At 52.7% G+C, this 18,189-nt stretch overlaps 5 protein-coding genes across 5 annotated transcripts; 1 reads left to right on the top strand and 4 right to left on the bottom strand.

The window, feature by feature from the left end:
• Positions 1-542: 542 nt before the first annotated feature.
• HER10_EVM0003877 (high-affinity nicotinic acid transporter) lies at positions 543-2,631 on the bottom strand (the record flags this gene model as incomplete). Its single annotated transcript, XM_035473539.1, has 11 exons — positions 543-761; positions 825-851; positions 917-975; positions 1,047-1,108; positions 1,161-1,312; positions 1,379-1,638; positions 1,724-1,790; positions 1,847-1,899; positions 1,959-2,010; positions 2,070-2,222; positions 2,290-2,631. 11 exons carry the CDS (start codon positions 2,629-2,631, stop codon positions 543-545), a joined length of 1,446 nt encoding a protein of 481 aa, XP_035330573.1.
• Positions 2,632-3,629: 998 nt separating this feature from the next.
• Positions 3,630-4,966, top strand: HER10_EVM0001770 (2OG-Fe(II)oxygenase superfamily protein; the record flags this gene model as incomplete). The annotated part of the gene is made up of 4 exons (XM_035471505.1): positions 3,630-3,791; positions 3,843-4,010; positions 4,073-4,216; positions 4,310-4,966. The coding sequence occupies 4 exons, from the start codon at positions 3,630-3,632 to the stop codon at positions 4,964-4,966; spliced, it is 1,131 nt and encodes a 376-aa protein (XP_035330450.1).
• Positions 4,967-5,094: 128 nt separating this feature from the next.
• HER10_EVM0003301 (uncharacterized protein) lies at positions 5,095-6,792 on the bottom strand (the record flags this gene model as incomplete). Its single annotated transcript, XM_035472983.1, has 3 exons — positions 6,187-6,792; positions 5,875-6,125; positions 5,095-5,808 (listed from the first exon to the last, which is right to left on the bottom strand). Exons 1-3 carry the CDS (start codon positions 6,413-6,415, stop codon positions 5,095-5,097), a joined length of 1,194 nt encoding a protein of 397 aa, XP_035330533.1. The 5' UTR covers positions 6,416-6,792.
• A 1,589-nt stretch (positions 6,793-8,381) lies between these two features.
• On the bottom strand, positions 8,382-12,734 carry HER10_EVM0003944 (kelch domain-containing protein). Its single transcript, XM_035473605.1, has 4 exons — positions 10,659-12,734; positions 10,533-10,610; positions 9,651-10,474; positions 8,382-9,595 (listed from the first exon to the last, which is right to left on the bottom strand). Exons 1-4 carry the CDS (start codon positions 11,353-11,355, stop codon positions 8,516-8,518), a joined length of 2,679 nt encoding a protein of 892 aa, XP_035330576.1. The 5' UTR covers positions 11,356-12,734; the 3' UTR covers positions 8,382-8,515.
• A 570-nt stretch (positions 12,735-13,304) lies between these two features.
• HER10_EVM0001140 (transmembrane amino acid transporter) lies at positions 13,305-14,848 on the bottom strand (the record flags this gene model as incomplete). The annotated part of the gene is made up of 2 exons (XM_035470896.1): positions 13,305-14,657; positions 14,729-14,848. 2 exons carry the CDS (start codon positions 14,846-14,848, stop codon positions 13,419-13,421), a joined length of 1,359 nt encoding a protein of 452 aa, XP_035330403.1. The 3' UTR covers positions 13,305-13,418.
• Between the last annotated feature and the right edge of the window lie 3,341 nt (positions 14,849-18,189).

Raw genomic sequence — 18,189 nt, 5'->3', positions numbered from 1 at the left:
ACCGCGGGCTGCCGTACTCGCTCGACCGCGCCATCATGCTTCCCAGCGAGGAGGGTTCCTCGCAGTTCGAGATGGTCAGACGCGCGGCGGCGGAGCGGGAAGAGAGATATCTCATGAACGACAGGTGCCAGAAGTTGCTTTACACCAAGACTAACCATACCCTGTGAAACCAGCGCAAGTGATCAGCCGTCCACTGGCAATGGACTTTTTTTTTCAATCCTGTTAGGAAGATGAAGTATCAGGTTTGATTCCTTCTCGTTTCTAGAAGAGACGCGACAGGGGACTAGATTGGTATGAGGTGGATTCCCCTCACCTTTATTGCGCCCTTTTACTAGACTAGATTGCGATACCTAGGTACTTGTTCAATATGCTACGAACTCCTCCTAAATTTGCGTTTCTGTGTGTCAATTCTGCCTGGCCAGGAAAGCCTGCAACGTCTTCAAGGCAAAGGAAACTAATAGTCTGGGTCCCACATATGCTGAAGCTATGGATAGGGAGCTACATATTTTCTTTGAGTTTTTTCAAGATGTAACTGCCAGCATTTAGGCCTTGCCTTCAACGATGGTTGCTCTCATATGGCCACTATCCTCCGAGTCTTCTTCTGCTGATACGCGTCCACTGCTTGTTTCCTTCCGATCTTGCCTAGACACGAAAAACCAGGCCGCGGAAACAGCCAACAGCGTTCCGCAGAGCAGACCAATGGAGCAGGAGTAGCTGACTCTGTACGTGGGCCCGAATCTCGACTGGTATATCTGGGGACCCTATTCAAAGTTCGTCAGAAGGCACGAGCAACGAGCGAGATATCGACATGGGATTGCACTTACTACAATGCCCATGAGCTGACATGATGCCTGAAGGATGGATTTGGATTAGCATCGCTTTGGAATCTGGTAGGCGGGAGCTTTGACTTTCTCACATTGGTCACACCGATGGCGAGGCCTGCGCTCGTGGTTCCTTTTGCCGCTCTAATACGTTCTACAGTAGGGTTTTTGTCAGCTGCTTTAGGCCCAAGTCACCTTTGATAGTGTTTGGTTTGCACCACGTACCCGGCCATATTATAGCAAAGAAACTTTGAGACGCGGCGGTCGCGATCATGACAAAAATGTATCTGGCACAGAGTCAGCCCTGAAATCATTGTGCAGGGGGGGTGAGGTCTTTACTTGGCAATGGGATGCTTGACCGTGATGAGAAGCACGTAGCAAACGATCTGGGCAGCTTCCAGGCCCAGGCCAGCGACCCAGGGACTAAGTCGCTTCGTGTGTACAAAAAAGGCGAGCGTCAACAGTATCACGAAGACCAAGGTAAAGGGGGGCTATTTAAAGATTAGTGTTTCTTCAACACGCTCCACGAGGACAACATGAAAGACCTTGAAACTTACCATGGTCATTACTTGTGAAATAGCAGTGTTCGAAATGCCGAGTTCGTAAATGACAGTCGGCAGAACAAAGGATATTCCCCATCCGCCGATGCCGTGGGTAATCCAAATCATCAAGAATGGCATGAACGTCGGATCGCGGAAAAGATCTTTGACCTGTCGAAGATTGATGGTTTTGGACTTCATGCTGGGTGCTTGCTCTGGAAGATCGGATAGGATTGCTTCTCTTTCGGAGTCCGTGAGGAAGGTGACGGTCTCGGGGTCTGAAGTTGGTTTTGTATGAGTACTCCTCAGAAACAAGCCGGACGTAGCTACAGTAGCAGTGTGTCAAAATGATATAGGACTCACAGTTTGGTAGGAAGAAGAATGTGTAGATGCCGCAAAAGATGGCGGGAATTCCTTCTAGAATGAAGAGCTTCGTTGAGTTAGTCAATGACACTTGCGGTGACCTTCTGAGAAAAGGCGACTTACCCATCTCCAACCGGATAGACCACCGACGCCATTCATAAACGAAATTGCGTATGCTATCAATCAGTCTCAGCAATTTTTATCAGTTGAGTACGGCCAGTTCTCCACTGCTCACCTAGAAGACCGCTGATAGTCCCAGAGAACATCCCGCAGGCGTAAAAGAAGCCCTAGAAAAGCATGAGTTGTTGCATCTTTTCGTGCACTCAGCCAGAGCTTCTGAACTCACAATTCTTAGCGGAAGTCTATTAGTAGGATACCAGAAACTGAGATGATACAAAACACCGGGGTAAAACCCCGCCTCAGCAAGCCCCAAGAAGAACCGACAGGCCAGAATACCAGCATGATTCTGAGTTGCGCCCTGGCACATTGATACAATCCCCTTTCATCAGCGTCAGCAAACCACGCAGCCACTGCACAGAGCTCAACTGGTATCCCAACATACTTACCCAAGTAATCATAATCCGGCTCATCCACACCGAAGGTGAGAACCTCTTCAACGCGAGCGTGGCCAGGGGCTCGAAGAACATGTACGGATAATAAAAGATGCTCAGCGCCCACGCCCACTCTGAGCTAGAGAGATTGCCGAGCTGCTTCTTGATGCCGGTGCCTTGTTCTAGGTTGATGATGGCTGCGTTGCTGATGTTGCTGACGTGGATTCGCATGATGAGGTAGACGAAGGAGTACCATAGCAGGAGCCTCTTGTCGACTTTGCGATGGGCTGTTTTGAGGAGGAGCTTTTCTTCAGAGGCAGAGAGGGCCCTGCTCTCAGGGCTCTGTTGGGTTCCCATGCTCGATTCGAGGTTCGCCGCGGGGGCTCGAGTCTACGAGGGTGATCGAGCACAGCTTGTAGGGAAGAGATATGGCTTCGGATGCAACACAAGATGTTTACTAGCTGAAGTCTTTGATCCGAGTATCTAAGATGTATGGTCTTTCACATCTCGCAATGTTTGATTCAACTTGATGCCGATCACGGAAGATACAGAGCCAAGATATGTCTGCATGAAGCACGCCTTACTGCGGGGCCATGTGCACGGCAAGTTCGCCCATGTAACGTCCTGCAATTGACGACTGAGGGCATTTTCATTGGTTGTTGTCTTGTCTTGGTCGAATCCTTCAGTATCTGGCGGGACGTGGTGCCTGGATTTATCCTTACAACGTCACAATACCACACGTTGAGGTGGACTTAAGTTACGAAGACCGTCGTTGCGGTGAACTGGCTAGAACTCCGAAGAGAACAACAATATTGAGTAAGACTCGACTCCCCGAAAATAACCTTGGAGGAATTGACAGGCATATGAGAGGGAGACGAAAATTTCCAGATCTTGGCTCAAGACAATTGCGATTCTACGGACGCTACGTGGTCTTTGAGACCTGACATCCCCTAGTTGAGAGGGAAGCATGTTTCGATTCTTGTCAATCAACCATACCAGACAATGAAAATGAAAAGTCTCGGAAACATACCGAAGATAACACCAACCTACAGCGGCAGTTATGCTTGGAGAGGAACACCTTAGCCGGTGATTGGACACATGCTGCCAGTACCACCATCAGGATGCGGCTCGTCATCCCAGTCGAGATGGCGTGCTCGAATTCCGGCGATCTCACTCCGACACGGCACAACGGGGGTGGCGCGGGGCGCGCGGGGGCAAGACATAAACGGCTCGACATCGGATGGAGGGGTATTTATGGAAAGACAATTATGACCTCACAGAAATTGACTTCCAACCTGCGTACTGGAACCAAGAGTCGCCTCAACTCGAGATACAGCTACGATCCATCAATCAAGATGCCTTCAGCCATATCTCCGGAGCCAGTCTCCCTGCCAAAATGGCAGCGTCCGGCAAAGACACAACACGAACTGCCCTGGGCAGATATCGCTGTGATTGACATTAGCAAGTTCGACCAGCCAGGCGGGAAGAAGCAGTTGGCCGAAGAACTTCGACAAGCTGTAGGTACATTCAAGTCTTGAATCTGGGCAGAGATCTGATATGTGCATTAGGTTCATGAAACTGGCTTCTTCAGTCTCATCAACACAGGCTTCACACCTGAGGAAGTGCATCGCCAGTATGACATTGGCCAAGGTTTCTTCAATCTTGATGCCGAAGATAAGGCCAGGCCGGGCAACACGTGCGACTTTTCCAAGGGGAACTACTTTGGATATAGATCAGTGAGTCTTGCAACGTCTGAAGATGTTGCTCTGTAAGGAACGAAAACTCATCAGGGCATCAGGCGCATGATAAGAAGATGCAAGGAACGGATGTGCTTAACAACGTCGAGTCGGTTAACATCGCCAAATTCATCCCAAAGTACAAAGATGAGCCATTCCACCCCTTCTTTGAGCCATTTAGACAAGAAATCGAAGAGTTCTCAAGAGTGCGTATACCATCTACACAGGCTTCTGTTTGATTATCGAATTGGCTTCTTACTCTCCGAGTCTCACTCACGTAATCTGACACACTTCAATAGCGCTCTCTCGACCTAGCAAGCAAAGTCTTCACCCTCTTCTCCATCATCCTCGAACTCCCAGAAGACTACTTCTCCTCCCGCCACGCCTACGCCTCCCCGAGCGAAGACCACCTCCGCTACATGGGCTACCACCCCCGCCCCCTCGCCGACGACCTCAAAGTCGGCAACACCTGGTCGCGCGCCCACACCGACTTTGGCTCCCTCACCCTCCTATGGAGCCAGGACGTCGCGGGCCTCCAGATCAAGACCTCTTCTCCGTCAGCTCCCAATGGCGCGGGCGAGTGGCGCTATGTCCCGCCCGTGGACGGCGGCATCGTCTGCAACGTTGGGGATACGCTGGATTTCTGGTCCGCGGGGTACTTGAAGTCGACGACGCACCGCGTTGTGAGGCCGCCTGAGGACCAGGCTCATTTGTTTCGACAGGGTCTGTTTTACTTTGTGAGGCCTGGTGATGATGTTGATATCAAGCCTGCGCCGTCGCCGCTGTTGAAGAGGCTTGGGCTCGTTAGGGAGCATGCGGAGGAGGCTGCGCCGGTGAGAGGATTGCAGTATGTGAGGGAGCGGGTCAGGGATTATCATGATCACAATGATTACGCGGACATGAAGGGCAAGAAGTTTCGGGTCGGCAATCTTGAGATTGAGGATGAGGCGGAGTGAACATACATGAGCGGGAACATGTGAATGAAGTCGAAAATTGTACAATGTCTATTCAGGTATCTTTGGTATCGCTATCGCGAAAAAAAAATCAAAATGCTTTTGGTGAGATATGTTTGCATATCCATTATTTACTGGTCGTACTCGCCGGCATACAGGATGTCGGTGGGCTGACCGTTGGCGACATCCCAGATGGAACGCTCCTCCAGGTCCAACTCTCTCCTCAGAGCAGTGACATTAACACCAGTCTCCTTGGCCTGGTCCTCCTTTGCGAGCTTGACGTGCAAGAAGACAGCAGTTCTCTTGCCCGTGTACAGCGCATGAGGGACGTTGGTGCTGTTATCCGAGTTTGCATCGCCAATGGCGTAGATGCCAGCCACGTTGGTCGCGTATCCCTTGCTCACATCAGCAGCCAGACGGCCGCCCCAGAGCTGCACGCCAGCCTCTGCGCCGATGGTGCTGCGCTGCTCGTCGGGGTAGCTGAGGAAGAACGCGGCACGCTCGACGGGCTCGCCCTCGCTGAAGCTGACGGAGAAGAGATCCTCCTCGGGTGCGGTGGGGAGGGAGGGGTCGTGGGGCGGGTTGCCGCCGTCCTTGAGGCGGGTGATGGCCGTGATGGTGCGGTTGTCGATGGTGACGTTGTGGAGGTCGAGGTACTCCTGGAACTTGGGGTTCTTGGCCTCCGTCTCGGCGCGGGCGGCGGGGGTGTCGGTGCCGTTGGCAAAGGCGATGATGTCCGTGTTGAGGGTGAGGATCTCGCGGACGAGGGAGGGGAGGTCGTCGAAGGTTGAGGCGAGGAGGCCGAGGGCTTGGTCTGCGTGCTCGTGGCCGTCGCACCAGGGGCACTAGAGTGAGCATGTTAGAATCGAAGTTTGGTGTGAGATAATGGACGGATGTTGGGGGTGACATACCCAGTAGATGCCCTTGCCCCAGTTCTCCCACAGACCCGGAGTCTCGGGGAGGTCGTCTTGCAGACCGGTGGCCAAGATGATCTTGCGCGCGCGGACCGACTTGGTGGAGTTGTCGGCGTAGGTGGCGGAGACGACGAAGCCGGTGGCATCGCTGCCTCCGATCTTGGTGACGGTGCCGTTGGTCAAGGTGACAGTGTCATAGTGGGAGATTTGCTGGCGAGCGGCGTAGCGGTACCATGCGGGAGTGACGCCTGTTTCGTGTTAGAAACCATCCACAAGAATACGAAAGCTATCTGAACGAGAATCACTCACCATCGAAGCCGAGAACATCGTGCATGTGTCTGGTAGGCGCGTTGCGGTACTCGCCAGAGTCGATGAGGAGGGTGTTACGGCGCACACGGCCGAGGGCGCTCGCGGCACTGAGACCAGACGGGCCACCGCCGACGATGATGGCATCGTAGACCTGGGTGTCGTTGATAGGCAGGGCCGCAACGAGGCTCGATGCTGCCGAGAGCACGAGGGAGCTGAGAGTGAACTTCATGACGGGCTAAACAGAACGAGAGTGGAGGGAGAGAAAGCCTATGAACGAGAGCTAGGCTTTTTGGTATTATCGGCGGGTTCGAGCGAGAACTGTAGTGACGAGACTGTCAAGAAAGCTTTGACGAAGGAAGAGGGTTCCCCGCCGCTCATTATAAACAAACATGAACCCCATCCACCCTCCGCTTCTTCGCGGGGTGGGAATGATTGAGAATTCCGTGCCACAGCAGCTGAATGATGCGATGTTCGCGAGACAGCTGGAATGAGGCCTAGCGGCTGTCGATCCTCGTCGAAAACCCAGAGACAGAGAGAGAGAGACGCCTTACACCGCACCGGCATGCCCGTCTGGTGTGGGGGAGATGCCCGGCCCGCGACATTAGCGTCAAGTAGAGTGAGTGGTGTGTGTGGGCACTGCGCGGTAGAGAAAGTCGTGACGATGTTTGCCCAATCAAGCACCGTCGACTTTGACGAATGTGGTAGTTCGTGCAGGAGAACCCGAACGCCCGCGTCGAGGCTCGAGGTACAGAGTCGTATCGATCTCGGTCGGCCGAGAGTGGGACTTCCTCTCTCGCCGTGGGCCGTGGACGGATGGGAATAATGGGGACTGGGCAGCCTGGGCTACGCTTTAGAGTTCATCCCTATGGCACATCGGTATTACCGGGGGTTGCTTTGTTTAGGGTTATCTGGGCTTATTTGGCTGTAATAGGGAACAGGGTCGAGTCAAGACCCTGGGGATACGCGATGACGTGACGGACGTCGTTGTAACCTTTTAAAGGGGAATGGCCATGCCCTTCGATGTCGCGATAAGGACCTTGTCGGATGTTCAGGTGGCTGCGAGTCAAGAGATTGAAAATATGACAGGTCTGTTGAGAGCAGCTTGACCTGAGGAGTCGTCGCCGGTGAAGAAAAAGAGTCCAGACAGGCCGTGGATTCAACAAAAAAACAATCAAGCAAAAAAATATCTTTTGATCACGCAAACCAGTGGGCAGAAATAGCATCAAAAGATCAAGGTTTGATAGGGAAATGAGCCCACTGAGAAATTGAGAAATCGACGAGTCAATGGACTGCCCATCCCTCTCCACAGGCTTTCTCCATTGTCAAAGATGCTTTGGGGTTTAGCGCGGGCTCCATCGCAAACTTTGAATTCAACATCTCGACCGTGTACTTGATTGTACGGTGCTTTCTCCAGTATCTCAAAGTAACAAGCTCTTAGCTAATTCCCTCACCCGTAGGGCCCCGAATGGACGAATAAACAAGCGTCAAAGGACCGAATGCCGCTATGCCGTGAGCTAGAAGACATCCGGAATGCATCCTCATTTGCTCCGTACCGTGGTTCAATCTGTGGAGAGACACGACTCAAGGCCCGTGGACGAGAGTGATACTTTTACAAAGTCGATCAGCTGGCTCCCGATTCTGCTGTGTTTGGTACGAGTTACGACATGAAGTTCACCCAAGCCGGCCCGTCCCTCTCTGTACTACCTAAGCTAATGTGTGTTTCTGTCATACTATTGAGAAATCTTGTTCGACAGCTCACGATGTCTCGGTCGATCGCAATCCTCTCCGCCAATGGTCGTTGTTTTTGTCTCAGATTAGGCCATGCGTTCACTGGCATTCTGTAAGTCTGCATCCGTTTTAGCTCTGAACCCCCCATCAACTCAATTCGAAAAAGTGGCAGCGAAGCACGTTCCACAGACCCAAGACATACGACACGGGCATGGCGGCACTTCCAAAAAGTCAATTGAGAAACATGGGACGACGATCGTTGCGTTTTGTTTCTGGGGAGAGGCGGTCAAGAAGACGACGCTGCCTGCCGACGGCCGACGGCCGAGGGACATACCTTGCTACCTTGATGGAGACGAGCTATGTCAAAGTTTTCCAAGTCTTTGAATGAGAGAGGTTTAGCATGAAAAAATCGTGTACATAGTAGGAAGGGTATCTAGCTTGAGCGATTGAGGGTTCGATCCTCTCCCCTTGATCGTGTGTGTGTATATATATACAGAAAAAGGTCGTGTATCCTCGTACATCCTCGTGTATCTCGTGTTTTTCCTATCCTAGCTCCCCGCTCCAGATGTTTTCGTGAACCATTCGTGTATTATTCATTACCTCAGTCGGTACTGTTGACGACCCGCAAAGCACGCCTAGGCCCCATGACAACCGAGAAGAAACTTGGCTCCTGCCCATCAAGCAACTGCTCGGTGCTGGAAACACTCTCATTGTCCGTATTGTCGCGTCGACTGGAGCTCGTGCGCGGATCGTTCCCACTCGGCCCGCTCTTGAACGTCCTCGCGTCCTCACTCTTCCTCTTGAACCCGCTGCCAGCACCGCTACCGCTCGCCGTGCCGCCAGATCCAGATCCCGGCGTAGGATCATCCGTCATCCACTTTGGTTCGAGGCCCGTGCCAACCCATGAGAAGGACTCGTCGCTGACCATGCTCGCGTCTCGACGGTGTCCACGCTCTCTCCTCTCCTCGTCGCGATTTCCAGCACCAAAGAAGCCTGCCGCACCGAAGTGCATGGAGCTTGCGCCGGAGTACCGGTTCACCTGAGATAGATGCTGCTTGTACGCCGCGACCTGGCGTCGGTAGAGCCACGCGCAGAAGCCGAGATACAAGGCCAGCGCGCCTAGGATACCGGCGATAACGCCTGCAGCGATGAGGCCAGGGTTCGTCCCGCCTCCGTGGTCCTTGGTTGTCGGCGCCTGTCCCGCGGATGTGCTCGTGGGTCCCACGCCCGTGACTGTAGCTGTCGCGCCACCCTGCGTCACAGTGAAAACGGGCGGCGTGCCCGTCTTGAACGGACCACCCGTAGCTGGACCGGCAGCAGGTGTGGTTGCGGTAGCCCCGCCTTCGGAGCTGCCACCGATGACGCTCTGGACTTTGTCGGGGACTTTGTAGCCGTAGGACCCAGCCAGAACGGAGTTCTCGGAGCTGAAGTCTGCTGCGTGGGCTCCGGCTTTGAAGCCCGTGTTCCATTTGAGGTTGCTCGCGTCGAAGACAAAGACACCGGGAGATTCACACCCGGCGTCGGGGCCGAGATAACCGCCGGCGACGATGATTTGGCCGTCGCGCATGGTGCAAGTGTGGCCGGCGCGAGGGGCGGGGACGCCGTCGGTTGCGTCGACTTTGATCCAGGCGAAGGCGGGGATGGAGAGGATATACATGTCGTTGTACTGTGTCTGGTTGCCCTGCATGAATGTGTCAGTCTATTTCCAGTTTTCGAGAGAACGAGTATTGGCCTACAAAAGGCTGCAAGTTTTGTCCGCCGAAGAAGTAGATCTGGAAGCTCGAGGCATCTGGTGCGCTCGCAATGGCGGCGCATGGGTTGACGCGGACGGAGGGCCGGTCACCTGTCGTCCTCTGATGATACCACTCAGACGTAGCGATATCGTAGACATCGAGTGTGCCCAGGTCGTCGACAAATGTCTTGTCAGATCCTCCCGCCATGCCGATCAAGACTCCCCTCGCGCCCCACCCGGGCACAAAAACCAAGACACCGTCAGCTCGTTCCGGGAACGCATCCGTTTCCTGTAGCCCGCCCTCAGTCACGTTACGAAACACTCCGCCATCGGCAGCGCCAGCAGCACGAAGGGCGTCTACACCAGTGTTCAGGTATCCGGGGTGTGTAAACTCTAGCAGGCTCTTGAGATACACCCTCGGAGTCTGGGTCGACCAACCCTCGGTGGTCAGCCAGTCGAGGTGGCCGCCAAAATACCAACTCAAACCGAGCTCAGGTACCGACAAGCCCGCGCCTTCGGCGGAACGTTGAACGGGAGTATTGGCGGCAGTCGAATAGTTGCCAGCTGACGTGCGCGGGTCCTTGAACTCGAGCCAGGAGCTGTCCTTGACAGAGTATCGCCAGATCGACATGGGAGCAACGGTGGCGTACGTGCCTTCAGCGCCGTCGTTATCAGCAAATTGGCCGCCGTAGAGGTAGAGATAGTCGTAGTCGTGCCACAAGTAGCCGTTGGCGACTGCTGGAGGCCCACTAGGTATTGCCATGCCCTTGAGAGAGGGCGATTTCGTGTCCCATGATTTCGTTAGGTCAAGAGTGAGAAAGTCGTTATCTGCGAGGAATTGTCAGATCAATTTCCTAGTCTCAGCCACAGGTTTCGCAAGTCATACTCCAGGTGTTGACGGTTTGCGAAGACTCCGTCTTGGATTGACCTCCATACATATAAAGAGTGCCGTTGAGTAAAGCCGCTGACCACTGTTAGCAGAGCTACCCATGCTACGGTCCCCGAAACTCACCCTGCTGTGCCCATCTAAGACAGACATCCGTTGATGTCGTTGCTCGTGGACGCACGACACCCGCGATTGCACCACTCTCAATCTTCTGGCGGCCATTGTTATAGCTGAATGCCGGGATGATGACCGCGATGAGTAGTGCAATCATGCCAATGCGCTGCAGACTTGAGATTGTAGGTGGTGGTGCGCTAGAGACCGTCTTGATCCTCGGCCGTCGATAACCCTGAGAAAGCTTGTTGTACCAAGACACCTTTACAGCCTGACTTGAGCTCTGTTGTCTAGAGTCGTTCGCTGCTTCGCGCTGTTCCGTCGCAGAACGCCTGCTGTCCCCATCTCCGTCGTCCTCTGCGTCGTCTTCCTCATCGTTCGATGTACCGTCGCGTTTCGCTTCCTCCAGCCCAGGTACATCTCCGAACACCTTCTCGCTAGACATCGATTCCTGTCGGCCACAAGACTGTTGGAAAGTCTCCACAACGGGCGAGCCGCAGTCGTCGCTAAAGTCGTCGTCCAGTCCCACCTCTTTGAAGACCGATTTCCTGCCCTTTTTGATGTTGCTGACCATTGGATACGCCTTGGGTCGAAGCCCTGAACCTTCTCTTAGACGGTCGGAAGTATTGTGGGAATTGAATCTAGGCCGGACGTTGGTATCGCTATGGGCCCGATGGTCGAGAGGGGGACGGGAGAGATTTACGAAAGACATCGTGAGAGAAAAGAGGCGTGGCAACTGGCAAAGGCCGTTCCGTCAGGGATGCCAGATAGTGACGGGGAGGCTCTGATGCGTGGACGGCGGTTGGATGGTTCGAGGCACACTATGATGTCGCCACCTGCAGTTGGGTGGTAGGGGTTGTCACATCGCCCGCAAGGACAGGAGCGGGATGGCAGGGCTTGTGAGGTCAGTCCTTGCGCAGGCAGAGGGATTGAGGTATTGGAGAGATAGAGGATTATTATTATTGGGGCAATGGATGACTGAAACGACAGATTTGAAGGGTGAAGGCTACGATTTGAGGTTGAGAATATGGAGCTCTTGGCTCGTGACGTGACGTGACAACGAGCCCGTGAGAGGGTTGATAGAAGGATTGAGGAATAAGTTTTGACAAGAACAAGAACAAGAATAAGAATTAGCATCAGAATCAAAATCCAGGGGAAAAAACTAGACTTAGTGGTACCCCATCTCGGTCTAGAAGTTGGATCCCTGGCTGAGGCGACTTTTGGCCTGGCCCTGAATCCAAGAAATCGAAAACGCGGGGGTGAGCTTTCATCCTCTGCCACAAGTAGGTAGCGCCCAAAGTAGTACCGCACATTCAACCGGTCGATGGAACATTGTGAACGATGGTCGCCGCACTAATTAGCAAACAGCTGTCAGGCCCAAAGTATGGAGACAAGAGAGAGAGGGTTGTGTGTGGCCGTGATGAGGCGTGGAGCTGCCCAGTAGCTCCAGTCTGTGTGCTGATGGTCGTGGACCAACAGGAAGCCATCAACGAAAACGCCACACTATCATACCGTTTCCATCAGAGACCCCTCGCCTCCCGATGGTGGTAAGAGCCGTCTTTGACAAGCGAAGAGGGGGGCGGATCATGGCTAGCACCGGCGCAAGTTCAACGGGGAGAAGAGCGTGTGAGAAAGCAGGCGAGCCAAAACTTGGAAGGGCTTGGCAGGCCAGTCGGTGCTGGATCCAATCCAGGAACCAACCGCGTTGGCGCGCTGGCGGCGATTGGGTGCCCACTTGGGTGCGGTTGGCGGCGATGACTTCACCAGTCATCATCGGCAGGCCATGTTTGCGACCTAGACGCTGTATGAATGCGACGCTGGGCGCCCTCTTCTAGCATCCAGAAAGGGGACTGAGAGTCGGTTCCATCGAGATTCCAAGACGGGAACCAGTGAAACAGCAGGGGACCGAAGCCCTGCACGACGGCTTCCGGCCTGGATTGAAGGATGATTTGCTGGTTGGCGAGTGTCGCGTGTCTTGTCTGGTTTGATGGAAGTTCATGAGAATCAATCAGCGGATAGCACACCACACACCGATACACCTTTGAAAGCAGCCATACCTCGGGGAGGATATGATAGACTATTGAATGAAGGTGAGCTTAGCGATCTGAAGGTAAAGTTTAGTGAGATAGAAGTCCGGGAGGCCCACAGCCACAGGTGGAGGAGCAGCGGGAGGGAGCGGAGACCGGAACAAATGCGGTCCCCAGCGCCGAGCTTGACGTCATTCAGGAAGATCCTTGTCCCTTTTCTCCGTCCCGGCTCAAGTACGTACTTCCATCATCAGCTCATATTCTCAGTTCTATCCGTACTCTATTGGCTTGTTTATCTCTTACTATTATTGTGCTTCACATGCTGCCAGAGACTCCAAGTTAAGTAACGTATCAACGGGCCAACTTTGCCGTCCAGTGGCTGAGCAGGACGGGCATGGAGAACAGTTGTTACGAGAGATGCCGCTTGCAGCTGTGGCAAGCGCAGCAAACTGATCACCTAACGGTTCCCGCCAAATCCCAACATCTGTGGCTGTTTTCGTTTAAGGACTGAATCTATTTTCGTCAATCCTAGCCATGTGACATTCTTTGTGCCCCCAACATGTTGCTGATCGACGGTGTCAGCTCAGAGTTAGAGACGGAAGTATCACCGGGGTCGAGATATCCAAGACATCGACTTGGGAATACGAAAATGTTGAGCAGACTTAGGAATTCCCCATTAAATTCACTTTCCCATCCTATCGATACCTTGATACCGCAGCTCCTCATCAGTGCATTACTATCTCCAAGTCTAACAACTGAAAGGTTCTCCAACCGCACCAGACTCATATGCCTCCACGATGCCCTTCACAGTGACATACGTCCCAGCAACACAGATGAAGCCACCAGCAGCGAACGTCAGGACCGCCAGCATGGTTTGGAACCACTTCCGCGCCCACTGCCTCCATCCATCATAGTCGTGATAGTTATCATGCAGCCAAAACGCACCCGCGATACCATACGTATACCATGCTGCAAACAAGCTCGCCGCGATACCAATAAGGTAGTTGAAAATCGGAACACCCACCGCAAGCACAAACGCCGCGCCGTTCATGAGCACAACCAAAACAGCCCACGTCCCCCACCCGACAGCCGTATGACTGTGCAAGTGATGGCTCTTTCTGAAAATCCGCACAAATATCAACTTCGCCGCCGTGTGCGCGTACAGAGAACCCGCAAGCAAGAAGTTGGGTATCGCGATCCCGTACGCCGCCTTGGCCCACTTCGGCTCCAGGCTGCTGAACGCCGGCGAAGCGACCTCGCTGCCGAGGTAGACGTAGCCCACCACGGCGAAGACGGCGTAAAACGTCGTCGCGAAGCCTTGGAGGGTATACGCCGCCTTCATCGCCTCCTGCGGCCGCCGCATCTCCGACATGAGGATGAAGAACATGAAATGACCGGCGTACGCGAAAACGGGATTCGTGATGGCGATGAAGGCTGTGTAAAAGTCGGAGGACACGGCCACGTCTACTTGTCGGCCCGGGGCCGGGTGCACGCCCGCGCCGATCATGCCCACGATGCCGGCGACGAGGATCGAGATTACTGAAGGGATGCAGACCCAGGAGAGCTGGTCCATTGTCCGCGGGAAGCTGAAGAGCAGGGTCGGGACGGCAAAGATGCCGGTGTAGAGCATCAGACATAGCTTGTTGTCGCTCAGCGTCGCAAGCGCGATTTGACCCGCAAGGAGCTGTCCACCTGTCGCGAAAACGGCGAAGACGACGGTTCCGAAGGCGAGGAGTTCTCGGCCAGGCCGTCCAAAGAGGATCTGGCCGGCGTCGCCCATGGAGTGGACTTCTGGATGCCGCAGTTTGAACTGGACTAAGAGCCAGGATGTGTATGTTGCAAATATGCCGAGAAAGGCGATGAGAATCACTCCAGGGACTATCCCGACGACCGCCAAGGATGATGGCAGAGACAGCATGCCATTGCTCACGATTTCGGCTATCATGAGCACCGCGACAAGCTTCCATGACATGGTTTTATACTTGATCTGCAGTTTGCGGTCAGTCTGATATAATTCCACGATGAACACGAAGAGCTGATTCTTATCACTTCACGAACCTGGTGATTTTCTTCATGGCCAAAAGGGTCGAGGTCGTCGTACACCACTGGTCGGCTGGTGTCATTGTGATGTCCAAAATCTCCTTCGCGCCTATCGTATGTGTCCTGATATTGCTTCATTTTGACACGATGTAGAACATAAATCTATGTTCAATGACAATCAAGCGGCTAGCTGTGTTCATAAAGAACCACAGTATCGGTACTTCAACGATGGCTTGTTGATAACCGTTGCGCCTCAATGACACCGCGGGGTAATACGAGGTGTCGCTTGTGCAGATAAGCCGCATAGAGTTAGCTCTTATCAGAATTGTTGCCTCTATGCACATTGCTTATCTTACGATGTCACTCTGTTGTTCTGGCCGCGAAGATAGGCCTAGTTCCATAACAGAAGGTCGCGTATCTTAGAACCGTATCCCACGCGTCATGGACTTTTTTTTCTCACCAATAATGATTGGCACAGAAAGCAGCATTTCATCAACACCAAAGGACTTGATGTCAATCGAATCATATTGAGGGATGAGTTTTGGGCAGTTACTGCCAGAGTCTCATCGATAATCTATAAAGGAATAACATTGTGCTTCAGCTGAAAAAGCAGTGATGGGTGTTGAAAGACCGTAACTGTGGGTTCATAGCCCGTCGCAAGCTGTGATGATTCCGTCTTCGCAATAATGCTGAAAATTGACTTCGACTTTTACATTTTGAAGATTTACTTGAGTTTGATGGATCCTGCCTCACCTTCATCAAGCTGTTAGTAAATAAGACGGGTCACGATATCATGCTGAGCAGTGAAAAAGACAACGAGAGCCTTTTACAACCAAGCAAAGTAAATGTTGAGTCCCTGAATTCAAGTCAAAGAGATTGTATACCTGGAATCAAGAAGTGTGCTAGTTCCCACGTGGCATTGCCGAATTTACTTCAAAGCCTGATTCGATGCAGATCTGAAAGCGTAACTCTTACTGGCCAGTGTTTCGTTCCTGCATAGGTTAAGTGCCCCTTGAATGAGATCAACTCTGGGCTAGGTCTCTTATCGAGTTAAGGTAATGCTGCAATGCTTTGTGAACATTTTCAGAAGTAGGCAGCAAATACCAACGTAGCAATCACATTGTTCATCCGTCAGCTAACCCCCCTGACGATCAATGCCGATCGATAACTCGCATGTAGACCCGTGAGACCCTATCTTATGTTGTGGTATCCGCCGTAGGAGAGGGTCGACGTGATGCTGTTGCGGATTACGAACACCTTAGAATCCCGGATGGCTGTCAAGCCATCTCATTACATATATTTTTCAAAGTTACGACCCTGGTAGAAGGGAGTCTTCATGGCGATGATTTCCTCAATTTAGACTACCAAAATCGTTCAAGTGGAAGAAACTTTAGAGTTGGTGACAGTTTCATTATGAGACAAGTTGGTCCCCCTCAAGGCCACAAGGTGGCTCATGAGCTTGAATCGTGTTTGATCTTTCGTGAAGTCCTCATCCTAGTAATCCGAAACTTTCAGATCGCGAATTGACTTATGCATCTTGCATCCACGTTTCGGGTAGCTACATGTGTTCAGACGAAGCACACTGATCAGACGGACTAGTCGAGATTGAGGAAATGAGGCGGGCTGCATCTGTTCGCAGAACTTGCTGCAGGTTTCCGTCACCTCTCGCACGGGTCTGACGGTACATGTAGGTTTAGGTCATCTTCAAGTGCTTGTGTAAAAAACGATTTGTTGATATCTTACTATATTCTGCTCTATGTGACGTGAGATGTAGGCTCGACTGAAGCCGCAGGCAAGAGATATGTCGCCCACGATTGAGTCCGATACAGTGACTGCACCGACACAAATGTCTCGAGCTGAATAATAATGAAGCTTGCGCGAACCCGACGAGGAAGTTACTGCTAGCTGTACAAAATGGCGATTGCTCTCAAGGCTGACTTTGTACGAGTACAGTTTTGGGATCAAGATTGCTTGCGTGATCTCCACTGCAATTTGGTGTCCAATAATCTCCTCAACGTGACCACACATGTTCATCCGTACTGCATCTGCATCGACGGTCAAAAATGACATGAATTTCTGGTTGAGTGACGGCTGAGAAACGTGCGGGGATATGAGGTTGCAGCGGTGGATGGAGTGAAGATGCATCGCGCAAGGGCATGGTTCCATCACTTCATTTGCGAGAGTTTGCGAGTATCATGCATCTCGGTCGACTTTTCACTGAAGCTCACCGTAGGGGCAGAACGGTCATGCCGGCTATTCCACCGGCACCCGAGACACACCACAAGACATGCATCTCACGTGTAAACCACAAGTACGCCGCCGATGGCGATGATCAGTTCCAGTTTCCATGAGACCATTGGATCGCTTGAAGCAAAGAAAGAGGTCACCTGGATGGTTTCTCCTGTCGAGGTAGGTCCCAAGCCATCTGGACCCAGACCGATAGAGGGAAAGTGGGAAAATAAGACATTTGCCGTCGATCTCGAGCAGCCATCCCCGCATGCACGGTCCGGGGATTAAACAAGGTTCAGCCCCTCCCGCGACGAGGAGAGAAAGGAGAGCCAGTCGGATATGCCCACTGAATCTACCGCTCCCCGCATCAGCGAGAAAGTGGAGGAAAGACAAGAATCTTGGCTGGTGTCGTGCCTGTTGAGGTGCAGATGTCCGATGACTTAGGGTAGCAGTTCCAGTCGAGATGGATAGATGAGGAGAAGAGGGACATGGTCTTTTGACCACCGGTGATCTGGCAAGCGGTGACAGTTGGCCATGACAAAAACCGGACGACTTTTGGCGTTTCTTCTAGTCGAAAGGACCTGTCGATCACTCCTTCGTCCCAAGAACTAAGCTAGCATGATGCTCCAGATTTCTTCTCATCTAGCAGCTGCGCCTCATCAGGATGGGATCTTTTAGGTTAAGGTGGGAGAAGCGTAATGCCCGGGCAGGGTTTACAAACTTTCCATGGTCACACAATATCCGCACCGCTTCTCCTTTTCCGCATCCTCTTTTTTTTAAACGTCGTCGGCCTCAGATGTCAGCCTAACACTAGGGGAAGCTTACGGCCCTTTCTGCTGGACATTCGAGAACAGACAAGATCGACCGTTGAGAGGTCTTGTGGCCAGCCATTTCCCCCTCTCCAGATGACCGCATCATGCAGCTATTTTGTGCCACCCATCGAACGACTCCACGTGCTGCCCAATAGACACAACCACACAGCTCACATCGTGCAAAGACTAGAAGCTTTTTTTGGGCATGTTTTCGAATAGCTCCTGTTACTCTTACTCACATGCCATCGGACGATCCAACCAACCAACGCGACGTAGTAGCACTAGGGCGAATCCCGCATGTTCTTCCCCTCATGGCCAAGCAGGCCAAGACATGGGAAACTAAACATTTTGTCGCGAACGCCGATTTCTCCAGTGCGGGGGAGCTAGGTCGTCTAGCTCACCGGCGCGCAACATTGCATTGTCTCCTTTTCTGAATGG

This window comes from Colletotrichum scovillei, assembly GCF_011075155.1.
Source record: "Colletotrichum scovillei strain TJNH1 chromosome Unknown Contig00008, whole genome shotgun sequence".
NCBI lineage: Eukaryota > Fungi > Ascomycota > Sordariomycetes > Glomerellales > Glomerellaceae > Colletotrichum > Colletotrichum scovillei.
Note: the sequence above shows the minus strand (reverse complement) of the source record. Positions and strands in the feature narration are given on the sequence as shown.